Source organism: Lissotriton vulgaris, chromosome 2_1, assembly GCF_964263255.1.
Source record: "Lissotriton vulgaris chromosome 2_1, aLisVul1.2, whole genome shotgun sequence".
NCBI classification, from domain to species: Eukaryota; Metazoa; Chordata; class Amphibia; order Caudata; family Salamandridae; genus Lissotriton; species Lissotriton vulgaris.
Genome location: NC_141687.1, coordinates 1,592,990,730 through 1,593,015,259, shown reverse-complemented (window position 1 = coordinate 1,593,015,259; position 24,530 = coordinate 1,592,990,730). Strand labels below are relative to the sequence as shown.

The 24,530-nt window shown below is 45.1% G+C and overlaps 1 protein-coding gene across 3 annotated transcripts in view; it reads right to left on the bottom strand.

Annotated features, from left to right (window-relative positions):
* Positions 1–24,530, bottom strand: part of KYNU (kynureninase) — a 940,604-nt gene that overhangs the window by 809,336 nt on the left and 106,738 nt on the right. For all 3 annotated transcript variants that reach the window (XM_086957469.1, XM_086957470.1, XM_086957471.1), the window contains exon 2: positions 9,612–9,801. In XM_086957469.1, coding sequence (XP_086813595.1) covers positions 9,612–9,780 — 169 coding nt within the window. In that variant the 5' untranslated portion in view covers positions 9,781–9,801. The remainder of the gene's footprint in view (positions 1–9,611; positions 9,802–24,530) is intronic.

Below are 24,530 nucleotides of genomic sequence, written 5' to 3'. Positions count from 1 at the left end.
AATATTTGGTTTCGAAATAGATTCTTTATCCACTCATCGTCTACTGTTTGTCCACTCTGTATCCCAGGGAATTATATGTGAAACAGAAAAGCACCTTGACTATTCATTCCCTTCTTTCTTTACACAACTCTGATGAAAGGTGGTTTTAATCCCTGTATTTTTGTAAGACTTTTTGGGGCATATCATCAAGGGGGTTTATCTCTGCTTTTTTGGCTTTAAAAGCCAAGGAAGCGGAGATAAAATTATCTACCTATTACCTAGCTGTCGCTAACACCAGTTAGCGACAGTTAGTAGGAGATAGCGACCATCTTGGGCCCCACTTTGCATGTCAGTGATATTTATCACTAATGACATGCAAAGTGGGCGTGCCAAGATGTTAGAGACTGAAAACAGTCGCTAACATCGCTATCTCCTATTACCAACTTTTGGAGATATTCGCGCTAAGCGCGAATATCTCCAAAAGCTAACACCTGCTCTGAGTAGTTCTTAGCCATGTTATCCAATGGGAGGTGGATAACATGGCTAAGAGCATTAGCTCGGTAATGCATGAATATCGCTGAATTTTCTGCGATATTCATGCATTGCGGCGATTTTTATCGCATTTGCGATAAACCTTGGTAATACCAAGGTTTATTTGCGGTAAAAATCGCCGCAGCTCAGCGGTAAATTTTTATCTCTAACCAAGCAATAGCGATAATTATCGCTATTGCTTGGTAATATGCCCCTTTGTCGTTAATCTTACATGTCTTATGTGAAATATACAGAACCCTGCTGTCATTTTGGCTTGCCGTGATTAGACCACTGGGACTTATCGACTACTGGGTAAGAATTTCTTTCTCCCACAGGTTTTAATGGCCTACGCGCCACTTACCTTTTCATTACATGGTCAGTACCGCTGCCGGAAACATCTATACGGGCATTTGTTACAAACCTCAAGTGTAAGGATACCGATTGAGTATGTCTACTTTTTACATGTGTCTGTGCCTACCCGAAATACCCCACCACACGTTCCTTCGCATATATCGATAATTCACCACTACAGTTTCACATTTTGCCGCAATTTTTCCATCCATCTAGCACGTATCTGCCAGAAAATACGTACTGATGTGATTATGATTTTAACCAAATCATACTAAGACTCTTTATTGTATGTCTGTTTGTCATTAATGTTTTATGTTCAGTAATGCTTGGAGAGGGAATCCCTCTCCCACACGCATGACACCTTAGCAGGTGCAACCACATTTTAGATCACACACTCACTTCAGTGTAGATCTCACCTTCACATAGTTTACCGTCCTGAGGAAAGCCAGTATTACAGAAAGGCCTGGCTGAACCATGTAGACCACCCACGGAATGCGGGAGTCCCTTACTATTACTCCACCTCCATCTATTGCCTTGCTTTTACTGCTATCAGAGGCCCAACTATTAAAGACAACCCCCTGGGTACTGGGACCAGTGAATAGCGTTTAACCTTTCACTTTCACATTGCCATTACTGTACACTCAGTAAAATACCTACTCTGCTGTAACACAGGTGTTGAAGCACACCCGGGACACATACAGTGTCACTGGGTGGGCCCAATGATGAAGCATTCCATCAACTAGGTTGGTGGGTGAGGGCTTCATAAGGAAACCAAATCGTTCCTTTTCTTTTCTCATACAGTCCTGAGTCCTGTATCACATACCATTAGGCTAGTCCTCTCTTGATTATATATAATAGACTTGGGGATACGGACTGGCTATTTAGTCCTCTCTCTCGTCTTGATAATTGAATATTAAAAATACTCTTAACATTTCTCCTTGGAGAAATGTGTTTCTTTTCATAGAAACAATCCTCTTTCCATGCACCTGCAAATATGTTGGAGTTCTTGTGCCTTTCCCACTCTTAAAAGCAATGTATTCCCGTGTTAGGGAGAGATGCAAAATTGTGTGTTAGGAAATATATTATTTGGGACACAAGATTTTGGCAAAAGACATTCTACCCAAGGAAGACCTGAAAATTCTATCATAAATCAAGCTACTCCAAAAAAAAGAAGAGGTTAAGTCCTTTTAAGGAATATTAGTGTTTTACAGAAAATGTGTGCAGAACTTTGCTAAACACACATACCACATTTAACCTCTACTAAAGGACGGAGTGCAATTTGTTTGGAGTTACAGTTGTCAAGCCGAATTTGAGGACACTAAGTCTGCATTAGCTACTACCACACATTTGAAAGCATTTGTACCTGGCAGAAACACTGTTATAACAACTGATTCAAGTTTGAAAGGCTTGGTTGCAGTTATGCTACAATTAGAACAGATGGGTTTCTCGTTCATTGAAATATGCTGAAAATAATTATTCAGTGACAGAGAAGGAGGCAATAGCTATTCGTTGGGCACTCAATAATTTCAAGCACTTTTTCTTGGGAACCCTACGGAAGAGGGCTTACAGGAAGAAGAAGATTTTGATTCTCAAGGTGTGTGCATGGTCACCCAAGGAGCAGTCGAGGAGACACAACAGAAGGCAGAATTAGAGGCAGACATCCAGTTACAGAAAGTGTGTGAGAACACTAAAAAGGGTGGACAATCCATGACAGACATAATGAAGAACTCAAACCATATTGGATGGTAAGGGAAGTATTATCCCTGATGGATGTGTGTCTTTTTAGAGGCACAAAGCTAATCCCTCTGACATACCTGAAAAACAAACTTGTTGACCTAGCTCATGAAGGTCACATAGGGATTATTAGAACCAAGCAGAGGTTACTCTTAGATTTCTGGTGGCCTTACATGGATTTAGGAAATTGAAAGGAAGATACAAAGTTGCTTACCCTGCACCTCCATTGGCAAAGCTCTCAAGCTTCATATACCTCCCATGTATCGCAGTTCACCACCCAAGGGTCCCTGGATGGATGTAGCAGTAGACATAATAGGTCCATTGTCATGGGAGAAACAGTCTCTGTAAATCCTTGTGCTAGTAGATCTTTTTTCTTGTTGGGCTGAATTGAAGCTTGTAGCAGAAATTAGTACCAATATAGTCATAGATTTTCTAGTGGAAGTGGAAGAGAAGGCTTACAAAACCCTTCACAAACTGACAATGGTGTTCAATTCTGTTCTCAAGAAATTGAATAACCTTTGCATAGTAATAAGATATGTCACAAGTTGAATGCACGCTATCACCCAGAGGCAAACGGGATGGTAGGACTATCAAAGAGAGTATCCAGCTAGCCAAAGTTAATGGGCTACATTGGAGAGAAGAGGTTATGAAGCGGCTGTAGGCATATTGCTTAACAGCACACCAAATGACCAATGAAACACCATTAAAGTTAATGAAGACAAAGAAACCCAACTCGAGGCTGGTACCAGGGTGGATGAAGTGGCACAAAGGGTGGGTAGATGTCTCTAGCAACACAAAGAGGAGAGAATGGGAAAATAAACTACAAGTTGAAAAGAAAGCTAGATATGAAGGAATGCATGTAGATAAAGAGATACTTTATGAGATAGGTGTTTTGGTTGGAGTCAAAGCTCCCACAGGGAGAACAAGATGGTTGAAATGTACTGAGAATTGTGAAACTTTGTAAAATGCAGTGAAAACTGAAGATGGGAGAATTTGGAACATGGGGAGAGTTGCTAAGTGTACTGTTCATGAAAAAGGAGTGATCACTCAGGAAATTACTATTATGTAGCCAGTGAGAGAGTTAGTACCCCACACACAACCAGTCTAAAAGGTGTTGAGATTTCCTTCGGGTCAAGTAAGAGGAAAAAAAGCTGTCCAGGTTATCTTAAGGATTTTGTGCTAATGACCACTTAAATTCTCACTGTGAGAATGCATATTTCATAATTAGGGCTCCAGTTTTCCATTTTTACCATAAAAACCGGGAGCCCTATTTGTAATGTATCTTTTCTCTCCTCATTCTACTCCTTTGGCTTGATTCTTTTCATAGGAAGAGAGCTTTCAGTTCTAAAGGAGGTGGAGATGTGGTATCTTCCTTCATTGTTCTTTCTTTTCTTCTTACTTTACCCTGTACCCTTTTCTCTCTATCCCAGGGGTCTCCAAACTGGTCCTGATGCCATGCCAGATTTTTTGGATATCCCCATTGAGATACATGTAGTTATTTTAAAAATCTGGCATGGACCCGGCCCTCCAGGACCGGTTTGGAGACCCCTGCCCTATCCTAATGGTTTGGCTAGAGCACCCATTGCCTTTGGGTCCTGGTGATGTATTTGGAATGTTGGTGCCAGGATGTTCTATACTGAGTGCCTCGGTAAGATGAAGAGAACGTCTCTGATGTTGGACCAGCTGTGGCTGAGATGTTCCTTTGTGAGCTGCAATAAAGCTGCTTACACCATTCAGTGGCTCCGGTGTGTACTTCGATGTAACAGTAACTTTCCTTGATAGGAAAAAACTATCAATATGTTTATGACTACCTACAAGCCAGATATTGTGGGTGTTCACAGTCTTTTGTCAAAAGATCCCCCCACAAATGTTCCCTCTTGAGCACTTAGAGATGTATTGCAATGAACAATCCACAAAACTGGTGAGTTGGCACAGGAATTAGATCTGACAAGCGAATGGAAATGGGTACTGATCCCAGATCTCTGAAACAGGATCAAGGAATTTTCGTTAGGAGTTCACTTTTTGAACATTAAAGTTTAACTGTTGTGTTATAAGTATCTGTGAATGTAGAACCCTGAATCCTGCGTTCTGCTAGTCATGTCGGTTCAAGAAATAGAATGTTCACTATTTCTATAGCAGACAAACTATTTAATTCCATTTAGGAATACACTAGGGGGTATATTCACAAGAACAGGTGATAACTACTGCAATGGTAGCGTAACGCAACTTTCAACATCGCAGTTCATCGCTGTAAAATAACCCTGTGTCAACATGAAATTCACAACACGGCGGTAGCATGCAATAGTCTGCCGAAACAGCGGACAATGTCCGCGATACAACCACCACGAAGGAGACAAAAACACAAACCACAACACCAAAAAACCTGCAATGGGCCTAAGCGTGATGAGGAAACCAGCGATAAGCAGCGCCATGTCTGCAGCACACAACTGGCAGAGGGGAAAAATCACCATGAAAGTAGAAAAAACACCGAAACTCAAACTGACCAACACCCAGCGCCATGGAGGCTGCCGGAGCAGGCGCAGAGGACGAGCCCAACCTCACAAGCACCCTGGATGACCAGCCCACCACCTCGGGGACAGGGATGGGCAAGGACATGAAGTAAAGGAAGACGAAGATCAGTCCGCAGGCGAACAGGATCATAGTCACGGAGGTGATGGGACACCATCAACAACTGTGCGTCACCTCCAATGTATCATTGGGCACCAAAAATTGAATATGGCGGGACATAGTGGACAAGGTGAATGTCGTCGGGAAGCACAAGAAGAAAATGGACGAGGTCAAGAGGTGATGGAATGACATCAAGCGGCGAACCAAGCAAAAACTCTCCGCCAACCAGAAGGCAGCAACGCAGACTGGAGGTGGAGGCCCAGCACCACAGTTCGAGCTGGATGACATGGAGGAGCTGGTGTCAACAGTCATCAGTGTGGAGACTGTGGCCGGAGTCGGGGGATCAGACCCTGCTCGACAGGGCACATCACAACGGCAACAGGGTGAGTGACCACCAGGTACTGGGGGGATAGGAGGAGATGGGCACAATGGCACACATGCACAATGAAGCACAGTAGAGTGCACACCCACAATGACTCTGGATCCTTGCCCAGATCTACAGACTGTCACAATGTACAATGCCATGCTGTCTGAATGTCAACATGTACCATGCGACTACATACATGTGGACACTTCGTAATACACCATCTCCCCTTCACATCGCAGGGGCACCGTCAACCTCTCCTGCAGAGCAGTCCCAGTCACTCTTCACTGATGACGAGGAGGACACCCCCATCGACACCCAAGCCATCAAAGACATCATGGATCTCATCGGCAACTCATCTCCAGAATCAGGTCAGGTCAGGTGTATCGAGGAGACCCCACCCACTACCCAAACCACCCAGCAGGAGGCAACCACATCCCCGCCACCCCACCCAAGACCCCCAGGAACAACACATGGCTTTCCAACGCTGTGTGCTGAAGGACCAGAGGGATACCGCAGCCCAGGTACGGTTGGGCTTCAACAACATGGCAACCAAACTTGACACTTTCCTTGGGTGTGTAGCCCCGCTCCATGGTCTCCAATGAGCCCTGACTGACATCGCTGGAGTCAAGATGCGGAGAGAAGAGCACCTGTCCGCTCAGAGGGGTTCCAGCGATACCAGCCGTGAGCTAGTACACAAGCGGAGGCTCGTGGAGGACAGGGTGCAGATAGAGGTGGAAAGGATGGCAGTCACCGCTGCACATCAGCAGAATGTATCAGGAATCTACCCAGCCCTGCAGATCCTCATCATGGCATTGCTGCCACAAGGTGTGGCGATGTTGAATGTTGCTGCCCCCACACCATCATCATCTCCGCACCCTGGGGTTGCTAAGCCTCTCTGTGCGGCAGGCCTAACCATTCTGGCACCTGGAATGTCTTTGCCACACAGTGTGGCAGACTATCCACCTCAGTCACCTGAGGTGTCAGTGCTACACAGTGTGGCAGAAAGATCAACTGCCATACAGTGCCACAGCCAGTACAGCAACTCCCCCAGGTGGGGCAGGGCACATATCCGTGGACGAGAACGAGGATGGGCTTTTGAACAGAAGGGCTCAGTAGCATCCATTTCTGCCACCTGGACTGTTCCTGGTTAGTCCCGCACGTGGCCTCATGACCTTCCACTGACCCCCGATTCACTCTGATGCACTCACCTTGGACAGCGACATTGACCGTCACATCCTGTTTGATGACCAAAGGCGTGACGGCCAGACTGCGTACTGCACCCCTCCTCTTCCTCAGTACTTGTTTTCCATGGATGGACTCTGGCTGGCCCTCCAAGGGCACAGATAGTGTGGTGTATTCGGCATTGCCCTGTACCACTCCAGCTGCGGAAAAGCACTGGATGTGCAATAAACATCCAGTGACGCACTGCTGTGTCATGTCTTTCCTCAATCATGTATGTTTGTGTGGATGAATGTAGGGACAGTGATTTCCCTTGTGTCAATGATGCACATCCTGAGGGATGGCAGACAGAGGAGTCAACATAGCAATTTGTGTCAGAAGTCCCGTGGACACCACAATAGGGACACAGGCAGAAGCCACTTTCTAGTTCGAACATGGACTGAACCACGCCCAGTGCCCATGAGTCATTTTCTCAAGTCCTGCCCTATTTCGGCGTACGGCAGGCCAGACCACTCTGCTCACGCCCAGGGGGGGGGGACGGGGGGGGGGGGGGGGGGTTGTTGCTACCGGTCGCTGGCGTACTCGCTGGTGTTGTGCAGGTCACTTGTCTAGTTGTCAGCATGTCACAGCCACTCCCTGAGGGCAGGTTTGCACACACACCACACCCACCTGGCACAGGGGTCACAGGCCATGTGACCCCGCAAATATAAGGGGCCGATGACGTAACATACCTCTCTGCGGGTGGTAACTGGATGGCGGACCCAAGGCCTAACAGCCAGCACAAGCCTACCACCATGTAGCGCTGACTGGGTTTGCACAGGGTTTGTTGCAGTCACTGTGTTGTAGCCTACACAGGCACCCCGCCATGGGATGCTGACTGGGCTTGGACAGGGTTTGTGCCAGACGCTGCATTGCAGCCGGCACAGGCAGCCCACCACGGGACGGTCACTTAGGGTGCACTGAGTCATTGGCACCTTGTGCTGCTGAGCGGGTGTGCAGCCTGCGATGATGGCCCGTTGTGGCGGTGCGGACTCGCCATGTTTTGTGTGCCTTGCTGGACCGCAGTGCGGACCTACCTCAACGTGGCCCCACTTTCTGGGTCACAGAGTTAGTGACACCCATTGGGCTGAGCGGCTGTGCAGGCTGCGATGATGCCTGGTGCCCTGGTTCAAACCATGCCATGGTGTAATATGATCCCAGTACCAGACGTGTTATCTGGTGGCCAGCACAGGGTGGATGCATGGTGTGGAGGGTGCCATTTCTGCAGATCCCTGCCTTGTGGCTTGCAGCAGCACGTGGGTGGACCTGCAGTCTACATGCCGGTGGCGGAAGGTGAGCTGGGAGGCCCGTGTGTGCATGGGCGGGCATGGTCCGATGGGCAGCGAGAGTGGTTGGGATGCCTCTGCCTGGGTGTGCATGGGCGGGCGGGCGATGTTGTCTTGTGCAAGTGTGTGTACTGTGCCAGTCATGTCTCTGGACTCTGTTTCAGATGATGGCGCTGTCTCAGATGTGGGACCTGGTGTGCTGCTCTACATACCGCCAAGTGGTTGAAGACACACCGGTGGCAGCAGGTGAGCAGTGTGGCCTGGATGCGCAGGGTCGGCTCTTTCTTCTTCTCTCACTTTCTCTCCCCCTCTCTTCTTCTTTCTCTCCCCCTCTCTTCTCTCTCTTCCGTCTCTTCTCTCTCTCCCTCTCTCTCTTCACCTCTCTCCTCTCACTCTCTCTCTCTCCCTCTCCCCTCTCTCTCTCTCCACCCCCTCTCTTCTCTCTCTCCCCCTCTCTTCTCTCTCCCCCCCCCTCTCCTCTCTGTCTCTCTCCTTCGCTCTCTCTCTGTCCTTTGAGGTGTGCAGGACACTCCTTCTCATCATGTTTGTTTTGCAGACGGTGACCTGCGAAATGTGTTGAGGTGAGCTGCCATGTGTCTTAATGTGATTTCTGTGTTGTTTCAATAAAAGGTAATTGTTTGCTTCAATAGTGAATGTGTGATGGTCATTTCTGTGCAGACACATGCATGTCACCAGTTGTGATTGTGCCACGTCAGGCTGATTATTTGGTACATGTTTAGGTGTAGCTGGAGTAGTATGTCTTTCCCTGGGGTGGCCCGCGGGGGTGGGGGGTCCTGGGTGTGGTGGCGGTGGGTGTTGTGGCCCTCTTGGGTGTCCGGTGGGCATAATCAGTAGCTCCATGGCATTCGTTGTTGTTCTGGTGTGGCTCTGGGCTAGTCTCCCTGTTGTGGTGCAGGCTGCCATCCGACTTTACACCAGGTCAGAGCAGGTGTAAAATTCCCGCTGCAAACGTGCCTCATCGCATGTTTTGTGTTCTTATCACCAATCTGTCTGGTCGCTGTGAATGTTAAGGTGTGGTGTTGTCACGGGTTTTGTCACAGGAACGCCTACTCGGCATCTCATTAGTGATAGTTTCGGGGGTCCTCTGTGGCGATGTTTTTTTGCGGCTGCTATCGCAGGTAAACTGGTGCTGTGGGCTGGTAGCACCTGCTTGGGAATTGCGGGGTACATTTATTACGACTTTGGCTGCAATTAAGTGCCGTTAATTTGGCGATAGATCCTTGTGAATATGCCCCTAGATTGTTTCCTAATATTTTCGCTGAGCTTTCAAATAAATCCTGGCAACTCTGAGGAAATATTTCCCAAAATGTGTGTGATTCGAAGTTTACAAACAAGTCGGCTGGTGGCCTACTCACGATTAATTTGGGTGTCAAGTAAAACTAATGAATATACCTGTTGCTATATTATTTGCGTCGTTTCCATCTCGAATTGCAAGCATTGTAATAAATCGCTCTGTAAGATTACACTCATAACACAATGTAATAGCTTTTTCTTACTTGGAGGTAGGTCTTTTATTTTTGGCACGTGAAAACTATCTCTCAGATGTTTCAGATCGTCGGCCTCGTCCAAAAACAAAGCAAGCTTCTGGTCAAGCACGCTGCATCCTAAACGGGCAGCCGTTTCCTCTAAAAAAGCCTGGGGATTTTTGCATGAAGATAGATCCATGCTCACGCAGTTCAATAACACCTGAAAATAGAAACGAAAAGTACCATTTTAGTTTATAGCCTAATGAACGTAGGTGCCACTAAAATATATTCAGGGACTATCAGTAACGGTTTGCCAGTGTAATAGCAGCAACTGCTGCTTTGTCTCAAGATTGAAGTACATGAGTTAACTGGGTAAATACACTTGAATATTCTATATTATTGCTGCACGGAGTTCAACAAAAAGAAGTCACAGCAAGGTCAAAACCTGTGTCCAAGAAATACAAAAACAAACCTTTTACTAAGGCGAAGCAGGTAGTTTATACTGAAGATCAATCGGGCAAACATGATTTCAGTGTGATAAAATCACGAAACTATTACTTTTCCTTTATGCGGGTAGATGTGAAGGGAGGCTGCAGTGAGATGCTGAAAACCACGTGCTTATGCAAATCTAAACAATTTGGGGCAGATTTATGTTAACTGGCGCATCCCGAGGGATGCGCCAGATAACGTGCGCCACAGCTACGCCCCCCTTGGTGCGCCGCATTTATGATGCGGCGCACCATGGTGCAAAAATGGCACAGATGCGTGACGCATCTGTGCTGGAAATGTGGCCCATTGCTGGAGTTGCGTCGCAAGCGCGACGCAGCTCCATCAAGGCTCGGGGGTGCCCCATCTACACAATGCTGCATCAAGACCTACGCCTGCTTCAAGCAGGCGCAGGGTTTTGACGCAGCATTGGCCAGAAAGTGACTGAGTGAAATCTCATAGATTTCACTCAGCCACTTTCAGGAGCGTTCCTGCGCAGGAACGCCCCCCCCCCCTGCGCAGGAACGCCTCCTTATGGCGCAGGGCTTTACAACATGACGCATCTCCTAGATGGGTCACGTTGTAAATAGGGCGCATTGTTTGCGCCGCAGTTGCGTCAAATAATGTGACGCAATTGCGGCGCAAGGGCATCATAAATCTGCCCCTTTGTCTTCATCGTAACCATAGCTCTGTAAAAACCGTGGCGTCTTTCTTGGATAGGGAACTGTGGTGCTTATGGCCGTCATCATAATTCTGGACGGACACTTTAAGGAGAAGCATCGAAAGCAGCGCCTAATGGCAGGCATCTGAAGTGTATCTTTGCTAATAACCTGCAATTCGCCCACAGGAATTTTGAATAAATGACATTTGCCAGAGACATTCAGCCTGATTCATCATTCTCCCGTTTTGGAAGCCCTAATAGCGATTCATAGCGAATCGCTATTAAGGACTCGCAAAACGGGATTCATGTAGAAATTGCATAAAGAAATGCGATTCCTACATAATCCTTATTTGCGATTAGCAAATTGCTAATCGCAAATAAGGATTAACTCGCCATTCATTCCTATGGGCCAAAAGGCCCATAGGAATGAATGGGGAGTATTCTGTAGCACCCCTCAAATGAAATTTTACACAGGTGTTGCACACACACATGTCCAAAGGACATGTGTGTGTGTAACATGCAACTCAGAAAAATGCATTTAAAAGCATTTTTCTGAGTTTTCGCAATTTACCACGAGGTCTGACCTCGCGGTAAATTGCGGCCAGAAATTGCGAATTCGCAAAACAAAATTGGATGATGAATTGCATTTAAGGAATCTCAAATAGAGATTCCTTAAATGTAATTCCTCGCAAAATTGCGAGATCGCAATTATCGATTTTTGCATTTGGGATGATGAATCCCAAATGCAAAAATCGCACTGGCAAAGGGCCAGATTCTCAGAATCTGGCCCTTTGCGAGCCGATTTCGGCTTCATGAATAAGGCTGATTATTCCTTTCCTGAAAAGGTAAAAAAAAAAGAGAGAAAGAAAAAATTCTACTTATTGCTCTTTTTTCAAAATAACCACAGAAAGACGTTGTAATGTGTGTTCTTTGCAAACTGGAAAATGTTGCAGTTCCTCAAAATCAAGCTGTCTGCATACTAATTGATTTAAACAACCCGAAAACTAGACCTCTCTTTAAGTTATTTAGTAATTAAACACAGAGACACACAGCATACAAATGAACAAGTGGAGACAAAACACATTCCATAACATAGGTACCATGACAGCGCCCATAACAGCACACAATATGCACACAACAGAGATACAACGCCACCAACCACAGACATAGAAGCATAAACGTGGTTAGAGCAGGCTTCTCCAACAAGTACGTCATCACTTACTGGTAGCTACCCCCGCTGGGAAATAGATCACCTGGGTGTAGCCCAACATCCTAAATTAGAAGCGTTTGTTTAGCTGAATTAATAAACGTATTCTAAAATTAAAACGTATGTATTCGAAACGAAAATGTATGTATTTTCTGAACTCATAACCTGATGTGTTTGGGGAAAAAATGAATGAATTTCTGAAATATACGTAAAACTGATAATTGAATAATTAATCATGTGGAGTTGGTGAGATGTATGACTAAGGTTGTCCGTGTAACAATAACGTTACTAGGTTGCTGCCATGAGCATTGCAGGTATGACTAGTATGAATTACCCATGTAAACGACAAAGACTATTTCACACTACTTTTGGCAACTGTGTCAAGTGCACTCCGGTAATCACTGCTTGTTTTGGTGCATATGGTGACTACTGATGAAAACTTGTCTTATGTGCTCTCCATTAATCACTAATGATATTAGTAAGGCTGGGATGATTGAATTGAAAATAAGTAGCTCCTATTGCAGAAAAAAGATGAAGACTACTGGGTTAGAGTGTAAATGATCAACTTGTTGGTTGTAGGGGTGTATGCATCAGCAATGGATGGCTAGAGGGATGAATGAATGGATGAAAGAATGGATGGATCCATTTCTAAATCAACAATTGACAGAAGGAAGAAAGATGTCGTATTTTGCATAGCACGATGGCTTGATGAATCCATAGGTATGGCTTTATAAGGATTAGTGAATGGATAAATATATAGGTGAAGTTAAATAGATAGGCTAGTGCAAAGTTGCAGGTGAATGTACAGATACATGAGTGCATGTTAACAATATAGTCTACATAAGTTGGAGGCCTCAAAATATAAGCAAAGCTGGTCACTCTTATCTTAGAACAATGTAAAATCCAACCTAATTGGTCATGAGCTAATGACCAAAGGATCCCAATAATGGCTCTAATTACGATGCCATCATAGCGGAAGCAGACAGCCTGACAAGGTGTCGGCAGTCCGGCTTCCACAATTATAATGAGATTGTCTTTGATGGGGTCAGAACGTGTATATTTTCAATAAAGGCTTTTACTGCGGGTTGCAGAACCAGCCTCACTAGAAAATATACACTTTTAGAACATCCCTGCCATGCCTGCCACATGGTGCAGGGATGTTTAAGGGGGCACCATAGGTGCCCTCAGGCCCCATAGTGGAGTGCCAGGGTGGAAGGGGGCCCTGCTAGGGGTCCCAAAAGTCCCTTTCCAACTGCCTTTCAATGCCCACTCCAAAAGGCCAACATGGACAGGCTGAGGGAAACAGACATCATAATCCCGACTGCAGTGCCAGGGCAGGCACTGCCGCCATTGGGGGCTTCTCTGTCCTTCTGACACTCCGATGGGCTTGTTGAGCCCATCAGAAGCAGAGCAGAAATTGGTTTCCCTCCGGCCACCAGTATTATAATACAACGTTCGGACGGAAACTCATGATGTCGGGCGAAAAGCCTCAGGCGAGCTGTTGGATGGCTTTCCGCCTGACATCATTATCAGGCCCATTGTCGCTAAGCATGCCTTTCATGCAGCTAAAGAATTTAGACAACACACAAGTAATATCCCAAAATTAGGTAATTAACACCATCGTTAAAACAAAGAAGATTTCATTTTAAATTTCAGGAGCAGAAATCATATTTTCACATGTATACCATCCAAGTTGATAGGTGCAGCTATATTCGATTAAAAGACTATATCATTCACTCTGAAGACTCGTACTTAGAAACTCCCAATGTCTCTCAATGGTTTGCTCAAATCTATTGAATTCTCTTTGTAGCTCTGGAAACATGAATAAGGGATCCTATTGCAAGACTTTATTTATAATCCTTCATGTCATAAAATATTTATGTTTCACTTGTGAAGTCTTTTTCTAGCTGAAAATAATAATTAATCATTTTGTTTCCTCGAATTCTCCTAACAATAGGATAACAAATGTTTAGTTCTGTTCTATAAAATCTAAAATGATAAAACAAAACAAACAAACACAATACATCTACGTATTGCTTCTGCCCTTTTTCACCAAATTGCAATATTTTAATAAAGAGATGAAAACTAACAAGAATGTGTAGATGTGTTGGTCCTGGTCCTTTTTGCAGGGTCTCCCTCAGATTTTTGTCCACTGTTGTTGAACATACTTTTGTTGGCATTGGGACTGCACACTTGCTCTCTGCTAACCTGTGTTATGGTGCTTATGCCCTCACCTTAAAACATGATAAAAACTAGTATATACCTAATTTGCAAATGTTGGTTTCTTGTAAGTCCCTAGACAATGGTATTGCATGTACCCATGGCCTGTAAATAACATGCTAGTAGTGGGCCTGGAGTCCTCATTGTGTCACCCACCCGTTCTAAAACACGTTTCATGCCTCCAACAATAGTAGACTTTTTAAAACAAGTCTCAGGCCTGCCACTTCAAATTGTAGTGCAGTTTTAAACTACCATTTCAGCCTGGCAAAATAAACCTTTTCCAAAGTATAAATTGTCCTTCTAAATACTTATTAGTCTCTTCTAAGTTAGGCCGTAAAGTCTCATATGGCAGGGTGAATTGCATTTAAAAAGGAGGACATATGTACTTAAGTTTCACGTTTCCTTACAATGCAAACCCCCTAAAGTTGTTTTACACTGTTGCATACATGCCAACATTTTGGTAGAGGAAATGGGAGATTTAAAAAAATAATAAGTAGAATGTATTTTCCCCATTGACTTCTAATGGAGGAGAGGCAATTTCAGGTGGGAGACAGCCAAAATAAATCCATCATTTGCTTCAAAAATCGAGAGTCCACTGCCTGAATTGGGTATTTTGGCATTACAGCTAGACTTATGTCTCTCATTGACTAACTCTGGGTTACCTTATTTCATTTAATAAAGGATAACTTTGGATTGGGAGCAGATAGAAATATACTGTTTGAATGAATGTCATTTATTGAATGATGAAGTTGGATTTTAAGTCGAAATTCTGAAAATGTCACTTTTAAAAAGTTGGCATTTTCTTGTACTTTCCATTTGGGTCTTCTGCCAGTGTCCTGGGAAACATAACTGTGAATGGCTCTTATGTTGGGGGTTGTGTATTCTTTCCAGACAGTGACACAAAGGGGACCTAGGTGCGGACAGGATAGCCCATCCAGGTGGGAAGACTGAGAGGAGCTGCACTCAGCTCCACGTTCACTTCAAAGTACTCTGCCTTACACACACAAAGGAATCTGGCACTAGGCTTTCCCCTTCTTTTGTCACCCTAGTCTTCTTTGAAGCTTGACACAGGAAAAGGAAGAACTTTTCAGAACCAGAGGTGGGGGGTGGATAGGGAATTTCCCAACATTAAGGACAGACACCAGATATACATATTGGACCATTGTGCGCCACTGGGAAGAATAATACTGGACATGTGGATATTATGGTTGGAAGGACTGTCCTACTCCTTCAGGACTGCCTTGCTGTCTGAGAAGGAAGTCTGTACCTGCTTACCTTCATCTCTGTCTAACCTGAGTGACTGCAGGGGATGGTTGGCTGGCCTCCTGTGACAGCTACAGGAACATAGATTACAAGTTTCAGACTCCCACCTGCCCAGCTGACCTGGTGCACTGGACCTGCCAGGACCTTCTTGAGCCCTGCTGGCCTCTGCTGGGGTGAACCCCTAATCCCCAAGAGTGGGATCCATTGGTCATGGACCTTTGGCTGGCATCAGAATGCTCTCCTCTTGAAGTTAGACTGTCAAATTCTGAAGTCTGGGATCTCGCAATTGGAAACAGACCAGTTTGTGCCCAGATTTTGTCAGTGGTGGTGACAACCAATGCATAGCTCAAGTGAGACCTGCACTACAGTGATCATCAGCGATGACCAACAATGTGAGATCTGCACTCCGTGTTACAGCAACGGCAGTCAATGTGAAGCTCCACCAATGACCGTCCACATCATCTGACTGGCTCTTCGTGCTACAGCAATGATAGCCTGTGATGCCTGGCCGGCTCTTCCAGCTACAGCAATGACCATCTGTGATGCTCTCCCAGATCCTCATAGCCTCTTCTACTAAAGGACTCTTCACGCCGGATTCAGAAGGTAACTCTTCAATAGGACAAACCAGGCCCCTGTATCTGACCTGTGCTCCATGGTGGTCGGCCTGAACCTGTGACTTTCCACTGTTCCAGTATGACCAGATGACCATTGTCAGAAGGTAGCCTGGCATATGCTGTCCATTAATTAAAGTGGCTACCCTGTACCAGTCCACATGACCCTTATGATGTATGAGGTCAAAGATAACCTTGTTGAAAGCTATCCTAGTGGTAGGTATGTAGAGCAGCCTTCAGGCTTAATCTTGAAGGCAGGTTAAGCAGCTTGTTTTACTGGAAAATCACCTCCTGAATGACTAAATTAAGGAGAACCACACAGTAGTTATATAGAAATATCTATTTATTACTATAACACTCTCTACTATCCTCTAGAACACAAATCCCACAATGAAAGATCAATAGAACAGTTGTAAGTAGCACAATACACATTGGGCTCCAAGGGGAGACCAAACCATATACTACAATAGTGGTATAACAGTCAAGACAAGGTCTGGAGCACTTAGAATCACTGGGACCCCAAGAAACCACCCAAGGTGAGTAGACAGAGACCCCACAGAGGACGGGTACAGTGTGGGAACACAACCGTGTCCTCGGTATAATTCTATGGGGAAGTTGCGGTTACAGTTTTAAGTTTAAGGACCCTTCTAGGAGGACTTCAAGCAAATCCTTTGGAACTTAAGGGTTTAGAGAGCCACCCCATCCGTGGATACTGTAGTACCTAAGGTACCTATCCCAGGGGAGCCGGGTGCATAGGTCTAAAGTGGCGTCAGAAACCTCAGTCGTTCTCAATGGAAGGAAGTGAAGAGGAACTGCTGCTGTGAAGGTGAAAAGGGTCCAGTGGAATCCAAGCCTGAATTCTGGATGGACGGAACCTGAAAGCAGAGGGGACAGAGTCTGGGTCACTTCAGAATGACCAGGGGCTCGGTAGACGAATGCCCACCGATGTAGGGTGATTCAGGTGTGAAGAAAGGATGCTCTGCAGCCACGAGAACCAGGAGATGTCGAGGATGACCAGGAGCTGGAGATGAGCTGTCCCACAAAGGATATAGAGTGCTGAGGGGTTGATGTCCGGTGGGAGCACCAGCAAGCCTTGGCAAAAGCAACCCAGGTAAGGGGGTCAAACAGGTTATGGTGTGGACCAACAAGATCCAGGGGACTCCCAAAGAAAGGAGAGTCAGGGCACATCTGAAGAAACTAGGAAAGCCCAAGAACAATCACAATGACCCTCAGGAGAATCCACAGGGTGAATGACCATGAATCACGAGGGGACCTCGAGCTAGATTGCAAAGCACCAGCCCACGGAGCTCACGGTGTGAGGAGGCCGGAGTTCTTCGGTGCAAATACTGCTCAGGGTCATCACTACACCGAATCCAATGCACAAGCTCTGAAATCGCCAACAAACATGTGCACTTGCAAATGGATGCGGTGCACAAGGGTTCGGGTTATGCTGCTCCCACAAGGGATACTGGCCTCAAACTCAGTGAGAGGGCAGACAGACCTCAGTGACTTTCAGGAACCCACCTCCTATCTTGCTGAAATCTTTGGAGTCTGCAGGAGCTCAATAGCAGCAGACCGGTCAGATGTGCTTTAGGTGCCTGCGAAGCAGGGGATTGACTCCTTCACTCCAAGGGAGATTCTTCTGTTGTCTTAAGTGCACCACAGGTCCTGCACAGAGCCTGTATGGAGCAGAGGCACAAACTAAGCTTTGGACGGAAATGGGGACAAAGTCGAGCCCAGTCGAGTTGTAGCGAAGTCCTAGGTGTCTAGACGGTCAAAGGTCAGTGGTTTCTTCTTGTAGAATCTTGTCCACATATAATCTAAATTTTACAGCCAGGTAAGCTCATTTGCATCCATGGGAGAGGGTTTGACAGGTTCAGGGGAACCTCTTAAGGGATAGGCAGGACAGAGGGTTGGCTACACCCATGTCCTTTGTACAGTTTTGCACCCGAACAGGAGCCAATGGCTCCCAGAACTGGTTTGAGCTATAATATGCACAGGGACATCAAATGTGCCCCCAGTGGAGACTTTCAGGCACTCTCAGAGTGCACACACCCAGCCCCAATACACTAAGTCTTGTCTGGGAGGTGATCACACCTCCCTGTGACAGGAAGCCTATTGTGCTGCTTTCCGCTGCTCGAGTTTAGTGAGCAGCAGGAAGGCAGAAATGTGTCTCTGGCTGGCAGCATCCATTTTGCGCTGCCCAGGTCGGGGAAGGCTGTTACCGGATAGACCGGTAACCCCACGAATCTCGCTTCAGAAGGGTGGAATCATACCTCCACACCAGTTACTGGTGTGGAGGTATGATTCCAATGTGTTTGAAACCAAACACGATACGTTTCTATGCAGCCATTTTAGAGATAGCATTTACTGCAAGGTTATACTGCACCTCTACCTATATGTCCGGCTGAGTCACAAACAACCAGAATGAACCCTGCCCTTCATATTTATCCAAGAATACGCCATCGTTTTGTGCGCTACCTCTACTCAACTGGAGTACTTTCTACTGGCTAATCAGTAAGTGCTACCTCGTTGGGTAAATGTATAGTGCTTTTCCTACACTACAGCAGGGTAAAGTGCCAGAATAGTTGTCTTCAGTGTCCTTGTGTGTGTTACTATGCCATCGCTCCGAAGCGCGCAGGGGTACCTTGAGTGAGCTGTTCATCATAGTGGGTAAATGGCGGGAAGACGGTGCACGCTGCTAGTGTGTGGGTGGGGCTTCTATGCGAGTTCACTCTTGTGTGTATAAAAGGTCAGAGACCGATCATAGCAGCAGATGAGTAGAAAGAAGCCCCTGGTCACAGGAACTGCATGGGGATTGCGCTTCTGAAAGTGAAGGAAGCAAAGGCCTCCATCCAGCATCACAGCTAATTTTCAACGGTAGATATGGGGAGAAAGCACACCTGCCCAGCCTCGACAAAGCTCACGATTGTTTTTGGGCTGAGGAATGCGTTACTGAATTTGAGCTTCAACTCGGGCACCTGCTTCATTTATATCTGTAAGTGCTTCCTGTTGAGGTTTAATTTTTGTGACAGGAGCGTCGTGCCAGAATGAACCCTGCCCTTCATATTTATCCAAGAAGAAGCCACCGGTTTGTGCGATACCTCTACTCGACCGTCTAAATTGCGGAGCTTCTAAAAAAATCCACCCGCAAGAGGATTTGCGAATTTTTCGCCAACTTCGCGAGAATCGCGGATCGCAAAACTGCCGAAAATCCGCAAATTCCGTGAGCAGAACATATTTTGCGCCCATACTTAATGCATGGGCACCCTCTCACATAAAACCAAGCACACTGCCTTCAGGATTGTTAAGGCCTGCTATAGGGGTGACATAAGGTTTACGTGTAGTGACCATTAGATATTGTGAACCTATATCTAAAGTATGTGGTGCCAGCACCATCTTACACAGGCTGCAGTAGCAGACCTAGAGTTCCATTTTGCATGGCCTCTAATGGGTGGCATAATACATGCTTCATTCCATGAGAGGCCCCTAGGGTACCTATGTCCTGGGTACATGGTATACCATATACTAGGGACTTATAAGTGTACCCCATATCCAATATGGAGTGCACCAAAGTAGATGTATGTCAATTTAAGGGAGAAAGCAGATAGACAGGGGTCTTGGTAAGCAGGGTCCTAGTCAGACTAGTCAAAACAGTGGGACATCAAGCAAAAAAGTGGGTGTAACCATAAGAAGCAGATACTACTTTCCTACACACAGTGGCACTTTGTGCTTTTAGGCACTTTATACAGGTGCAAATTTAAAAGTGAATACCTGCAGCTCTACTGATTGATTTTTTGTCATTTTGGTACCATTTTATTTGGTAAAATGTACTCTATTTTTCAAAACTAATTTGGGAATTTTATTGTGCTGGGTTTTCACTTCATCACTGTTTGTTTACTAAATAAATACTCTATTCATTGCCTCTAAGTTAAACCTGACTGTTTTTGTGCCAAGCTACCAGAGGGTTAAGCAAAGGTTAATTTAGTGACTTCTGGGGTTCTGCTGCTGAGTGGGGCTTCCAACCCCAATCAGGTCTCTAGTTGACAGAGGTACACACCTTGTCCAAGCAGGGACCAAAATACTAGTCAATGTAAGTTAGTGATACAATCTAAATTAACTTGTGCTAACTCTCCGATAGGTTCGCACAAAGCAGGCAGACTTAACTTAAGAAGCAATATGTAAAGTATTTGTGCAGACGACACACAGCAACACAGAAAAAACAGCACAAAAGACTCCACACCAGTTTAGTACAATAGATTATTGTATTCTGAATAAAACAAGCCCAAAATAATAGAAATCCAATAGGTAGAAGTGAAGATATCATTTTTAAGGCATAAGTGTCAAAATGAAGCTTACTAAAAAATAGTGCTATAGTTCACCCTGACAAGGATTTTGGCTGTGGCTTGTATCAAGTTTCATCCCCCCAATCAAAAACTGAGTGCCATATTGTCAAGAACGGCGTTAAAATTATCGGTGCTAAAGCGGCGGTAATGGGCTCGATAATATGCCCCTGTGAATTCCCATAGAAGCCCAGGTTGACACCAGAACCTGGGTTTCTATGGGAATTCACAATGGCATATTATCAAGTCCATTATCACCGCTTTAGCGGCAGTTTCCTGCTGCTAAAGTGGCGATCATTTTAACGCAGTTCGTGATAATATGCCCCTCGATTTCTTACAGCCACCCTAAACAACTAAATGAATTTGCGAAGTTGACAAGAGACCTCAACTCACAACCCAATAATGAATTCTCAATGGGTTAATTATCAATTTTTTTTGCTGTTATTTAATTCCAATATCTTCTTTTGGTTAGGACATTAGCAACACCAACACAATTGCATATAGTAAAAGCTCAATTAAAGGCAAATGCTGAAAGTGTTGCCCCGTTTAGGTACCCTGGACAATATGGAATACTACTATCCACTGATGCAGACGTTTTCATAGGTATTATTCTATTACGTCTTTTTTTTTTGTTAATACAGAAGTTATTACACAAGAAAGTCTGTCACAGATTAAAAAGCGCACAACCCTCTGTTCTCTGAGCAATGAAATGCCACCTCAAATAACATCATTTGAGGACAGAATCCTCAAACAAATAGACCACTTTATAAAAAATGCTTTTTTGTTCAAAACAATCTAAACAATGAGGAAAAACAAACTCTCAAGTCACTATCCCTAAATCCAAACATCACTGTGAAGCCTTCTGACAAAGGCGGGGATAGTTATACTTGATGTGGAACTGATGGAGCAAGGATTCGCACGTTACGCGACTTGCTTGAATTCATGAACCTCGAATAATCATTAACGGTATAATCAACTTGTTTTGTTTATTAATAATGCACTTTTACACTACACGCGGGAGTCCCAGAGACGCTTGCCTATGTGTTTGCTAATCCTAACAACGCTTGCCTACTGACTGATCGCTGCTTTGCAGGATTCTAGTCTGCGCATGCGTCGGTTATACCCACGTGATGTGACGCACTCGCAGGTCTGGAGGGAATTTTTCGCACATGCGCAGTATTGCAAACATGGCCGCTTTGTTTCTAACATGCAACTCGCTCACAAATGACTTCCCGAAAATACGAGAGAAGCCTGTTGAGTGGTATAGGCAGGTTGAGAGATTCGTCAAAGTCCAAAAATGCCTCCTGAAGTACCTAGATGGGTTCTTCGACATTGTAGTACCTGTAGATTGGTGGACGGAATGTAAAATTGCAGTTGATTGGCCCAGTGAGGAGTATGAAAGAGACTCAAGAACCGGAGCCCCCTCCCCAGATGTAATGAGGAAATATGAGCAGGTGATACTGCACCTAAAAGGAAAGGTGCCTGCCAAAGAAACTGATTGGACCCACATAGATAGAACTACCCAAAATCGTGATGAGACTGTACATTCATATTATGAACGACTGTTACAGGTATTCAAGACCGACTAGTAATGTCCAAAATAATGATTTAAATCCACAGGTGCAGAAAGAGGGGCCACGAAAGACCCAGCAACAGGTAAAACAGAGTCAGTTGCCTCGTGCACCTAGACCAAATTATAAGAACAAAAATCAGCGGAATTAGGAGGTCGAGGTATGGGAAAGGAGGGAGGATAGAAATGCAGCAACCTCGCAATTCCTGTTGAATGATACATTCCTGTGTGATGAACCCTACTGAAGGGGCCTGAGGGGGGAGGACGAGGTGTGCGTACTTGGCGCCTCCTTACCGGTAGACCAGACAGGGCCATACATTGAAGGAAAGGTTGAAGGAAATGATGTCACCTCTCTGTTGGACACTGGTGCTACCCATTCTACTGTGAGAACAGCAGACGTTCCAAACCTACCCCTCTCGGGAGAAGCCATCCAAGTAGTGGGTGTGTCCATCAAATATTTAGTACCCCAGTAACTGAACCAATGGAGATTTCCATAGGGAATTTTAAAGAGATGCACAGATTTGTTGTCTGTGATTCCAGTGCTGTGAACTTATTGGGACATGATTTGTTGTGCAAAATGAACTGTACCATCTTTTGCACACCAAAAGGCGTTGAAATTCAGACCCCAGGTGAAGATGGACTGTACAAATTGATGTTATTAAGGCCTGACTCTTAACCATACAAGACTTACCTGAAGAGCTCCAACAGACAGCGATACCAGAGGTGTGGGATTTCACTGGAAAAGATGTAGGTCTAATGGCAAATGTAGACCCGATTCAAATAGCCATCAAACCAAATGCAGTTTATCCAAATACCAAGCAGTATAAAATGAGTGCAGAAGTGAAAGCCGAAGTTGCCATTGAAATAAAAAGATTGCTAGAAGCAAACATCATACAGGAAGTAATGAGCAGTCCTTGTAATTCGCCCATAATTGGTATCAAAAAGCCTAGTGAGAAGTACAGCGTAGTGCAGGATCTGCGCAAGGTAAACACAATTGTTGTCCCTTGTTGTCCTATTGTGCCAAAGCCTGCAGTGATTTTGTACCAAATTCCATGGAATGCTGGATGGTTTACCGTCATTGACTTATGTCACGCATTCTTTTCCATCCCATTACATCCAGACAGCAAATTTCTTTTCTCATTTGAATTTGACAGTCATGTCTACGTCTGGAATCGTGCCCCTCAAGGGTACACAGAGAGTCCTTCTATTTCTAATCAGATTTTGAAAAGATCCCTTGAATCATTAGTCTTACCTGGAGAATCGGCTTTGGTCCAGTACATAGACGACCTCTTGGTGGCGTCTAAAAGTCGGAACGACTGTGCTACTGATACCATTGCATTATTGAATCACTTAGGTAAAGACAAGTTACAATTCTGTAAGAATTCAGAGAAATATCTGGGGCACCAGATAGAAAAAGGTATCCGAAAAGTTACTTCAGAAAGAATTAGGATCATTCGAGACATGGAATTGCCACATTCTCAGAAAGAAGTCAGAATGTTTCTAGGAGTAGTAGGATACTGTAGACAGTGGATTGTGGGATTTGCAGTCCTAGCCAAACCATTAATAAAAGTGACCAAGAAAGGAGCTAAGGATCCAGTTGAGTGGGATGATGAAAGCATGACATCCTGGATAAAATTACGAAACTGTCTGTGCTCAGCTCCTGCACTGGGAATGCCTGACTATTCAAAGGATATTGCCTTGTTTTGTGACATACGAGACAATTGTGCACTTTCAGTCCTGACTCAAATCCATGGTCTGACTAGATGTCCGGTGGCATATTTCTCTGCCACCTTAGATCCAGTGGCTGCAGGATTGCCTGGATGTCTGAAGGCAGTAGCTGCAACTTGCACGAGTCTTGAACAAAGTGAGTCCATTGTCATGGGACATCCGGTAACTGTGTATGTCCCACACACTGTTGTAATCTTACTGACCCGAACCAAAACCCAGTACCTCACACCTAGTCGGCTGACTAAGTATGAAAGAATCCTGGTGGGTGCAGCAAATGTAACGATTGCCCGATGTAACATACTGAATCCAGCTACCTTGTTACCTAATGGTATACACCCATTACAACGCATCTTTTACTCCGCACTACCATTACAACGCGACTTTTACAACGCATACCATTACAACGCATTGCGCTGGGGGGCGCTCTAGGATAGGGAATAAGTATAATTTACTATCCAACACCTTCCCTAGGGTCCACGGGGACTGGAGTTAGAATAGTAAATTATACTTACCACTATCCAGCACCTCAAAGCGCTATGCGTTGTAATGGTATGCGTTGTAATGGTCGCGTTGTAATGGTAGGTAGTTGTAACGGTATGCGTTGTAACATGGTACATCCTACCTAATACACAGGGTGCAGAAGTTGAGGGAGAGATCGAGCATAACTGCATTGATTTGACTGAATTTAGCACCAAACCACGCCCAGACATCAAGGAAACAGCTTTGCCTATAGAAGACCTTGAATATTTTGTAGATGGGTCATGTTTAAGACATGAGGATGGAGGTCTAAGTGCTGCCTATGCTGTGGTCACTCTAGAAAAGACAATAGAAGCATCCTACCTATTTGGAGTAAAATCTGC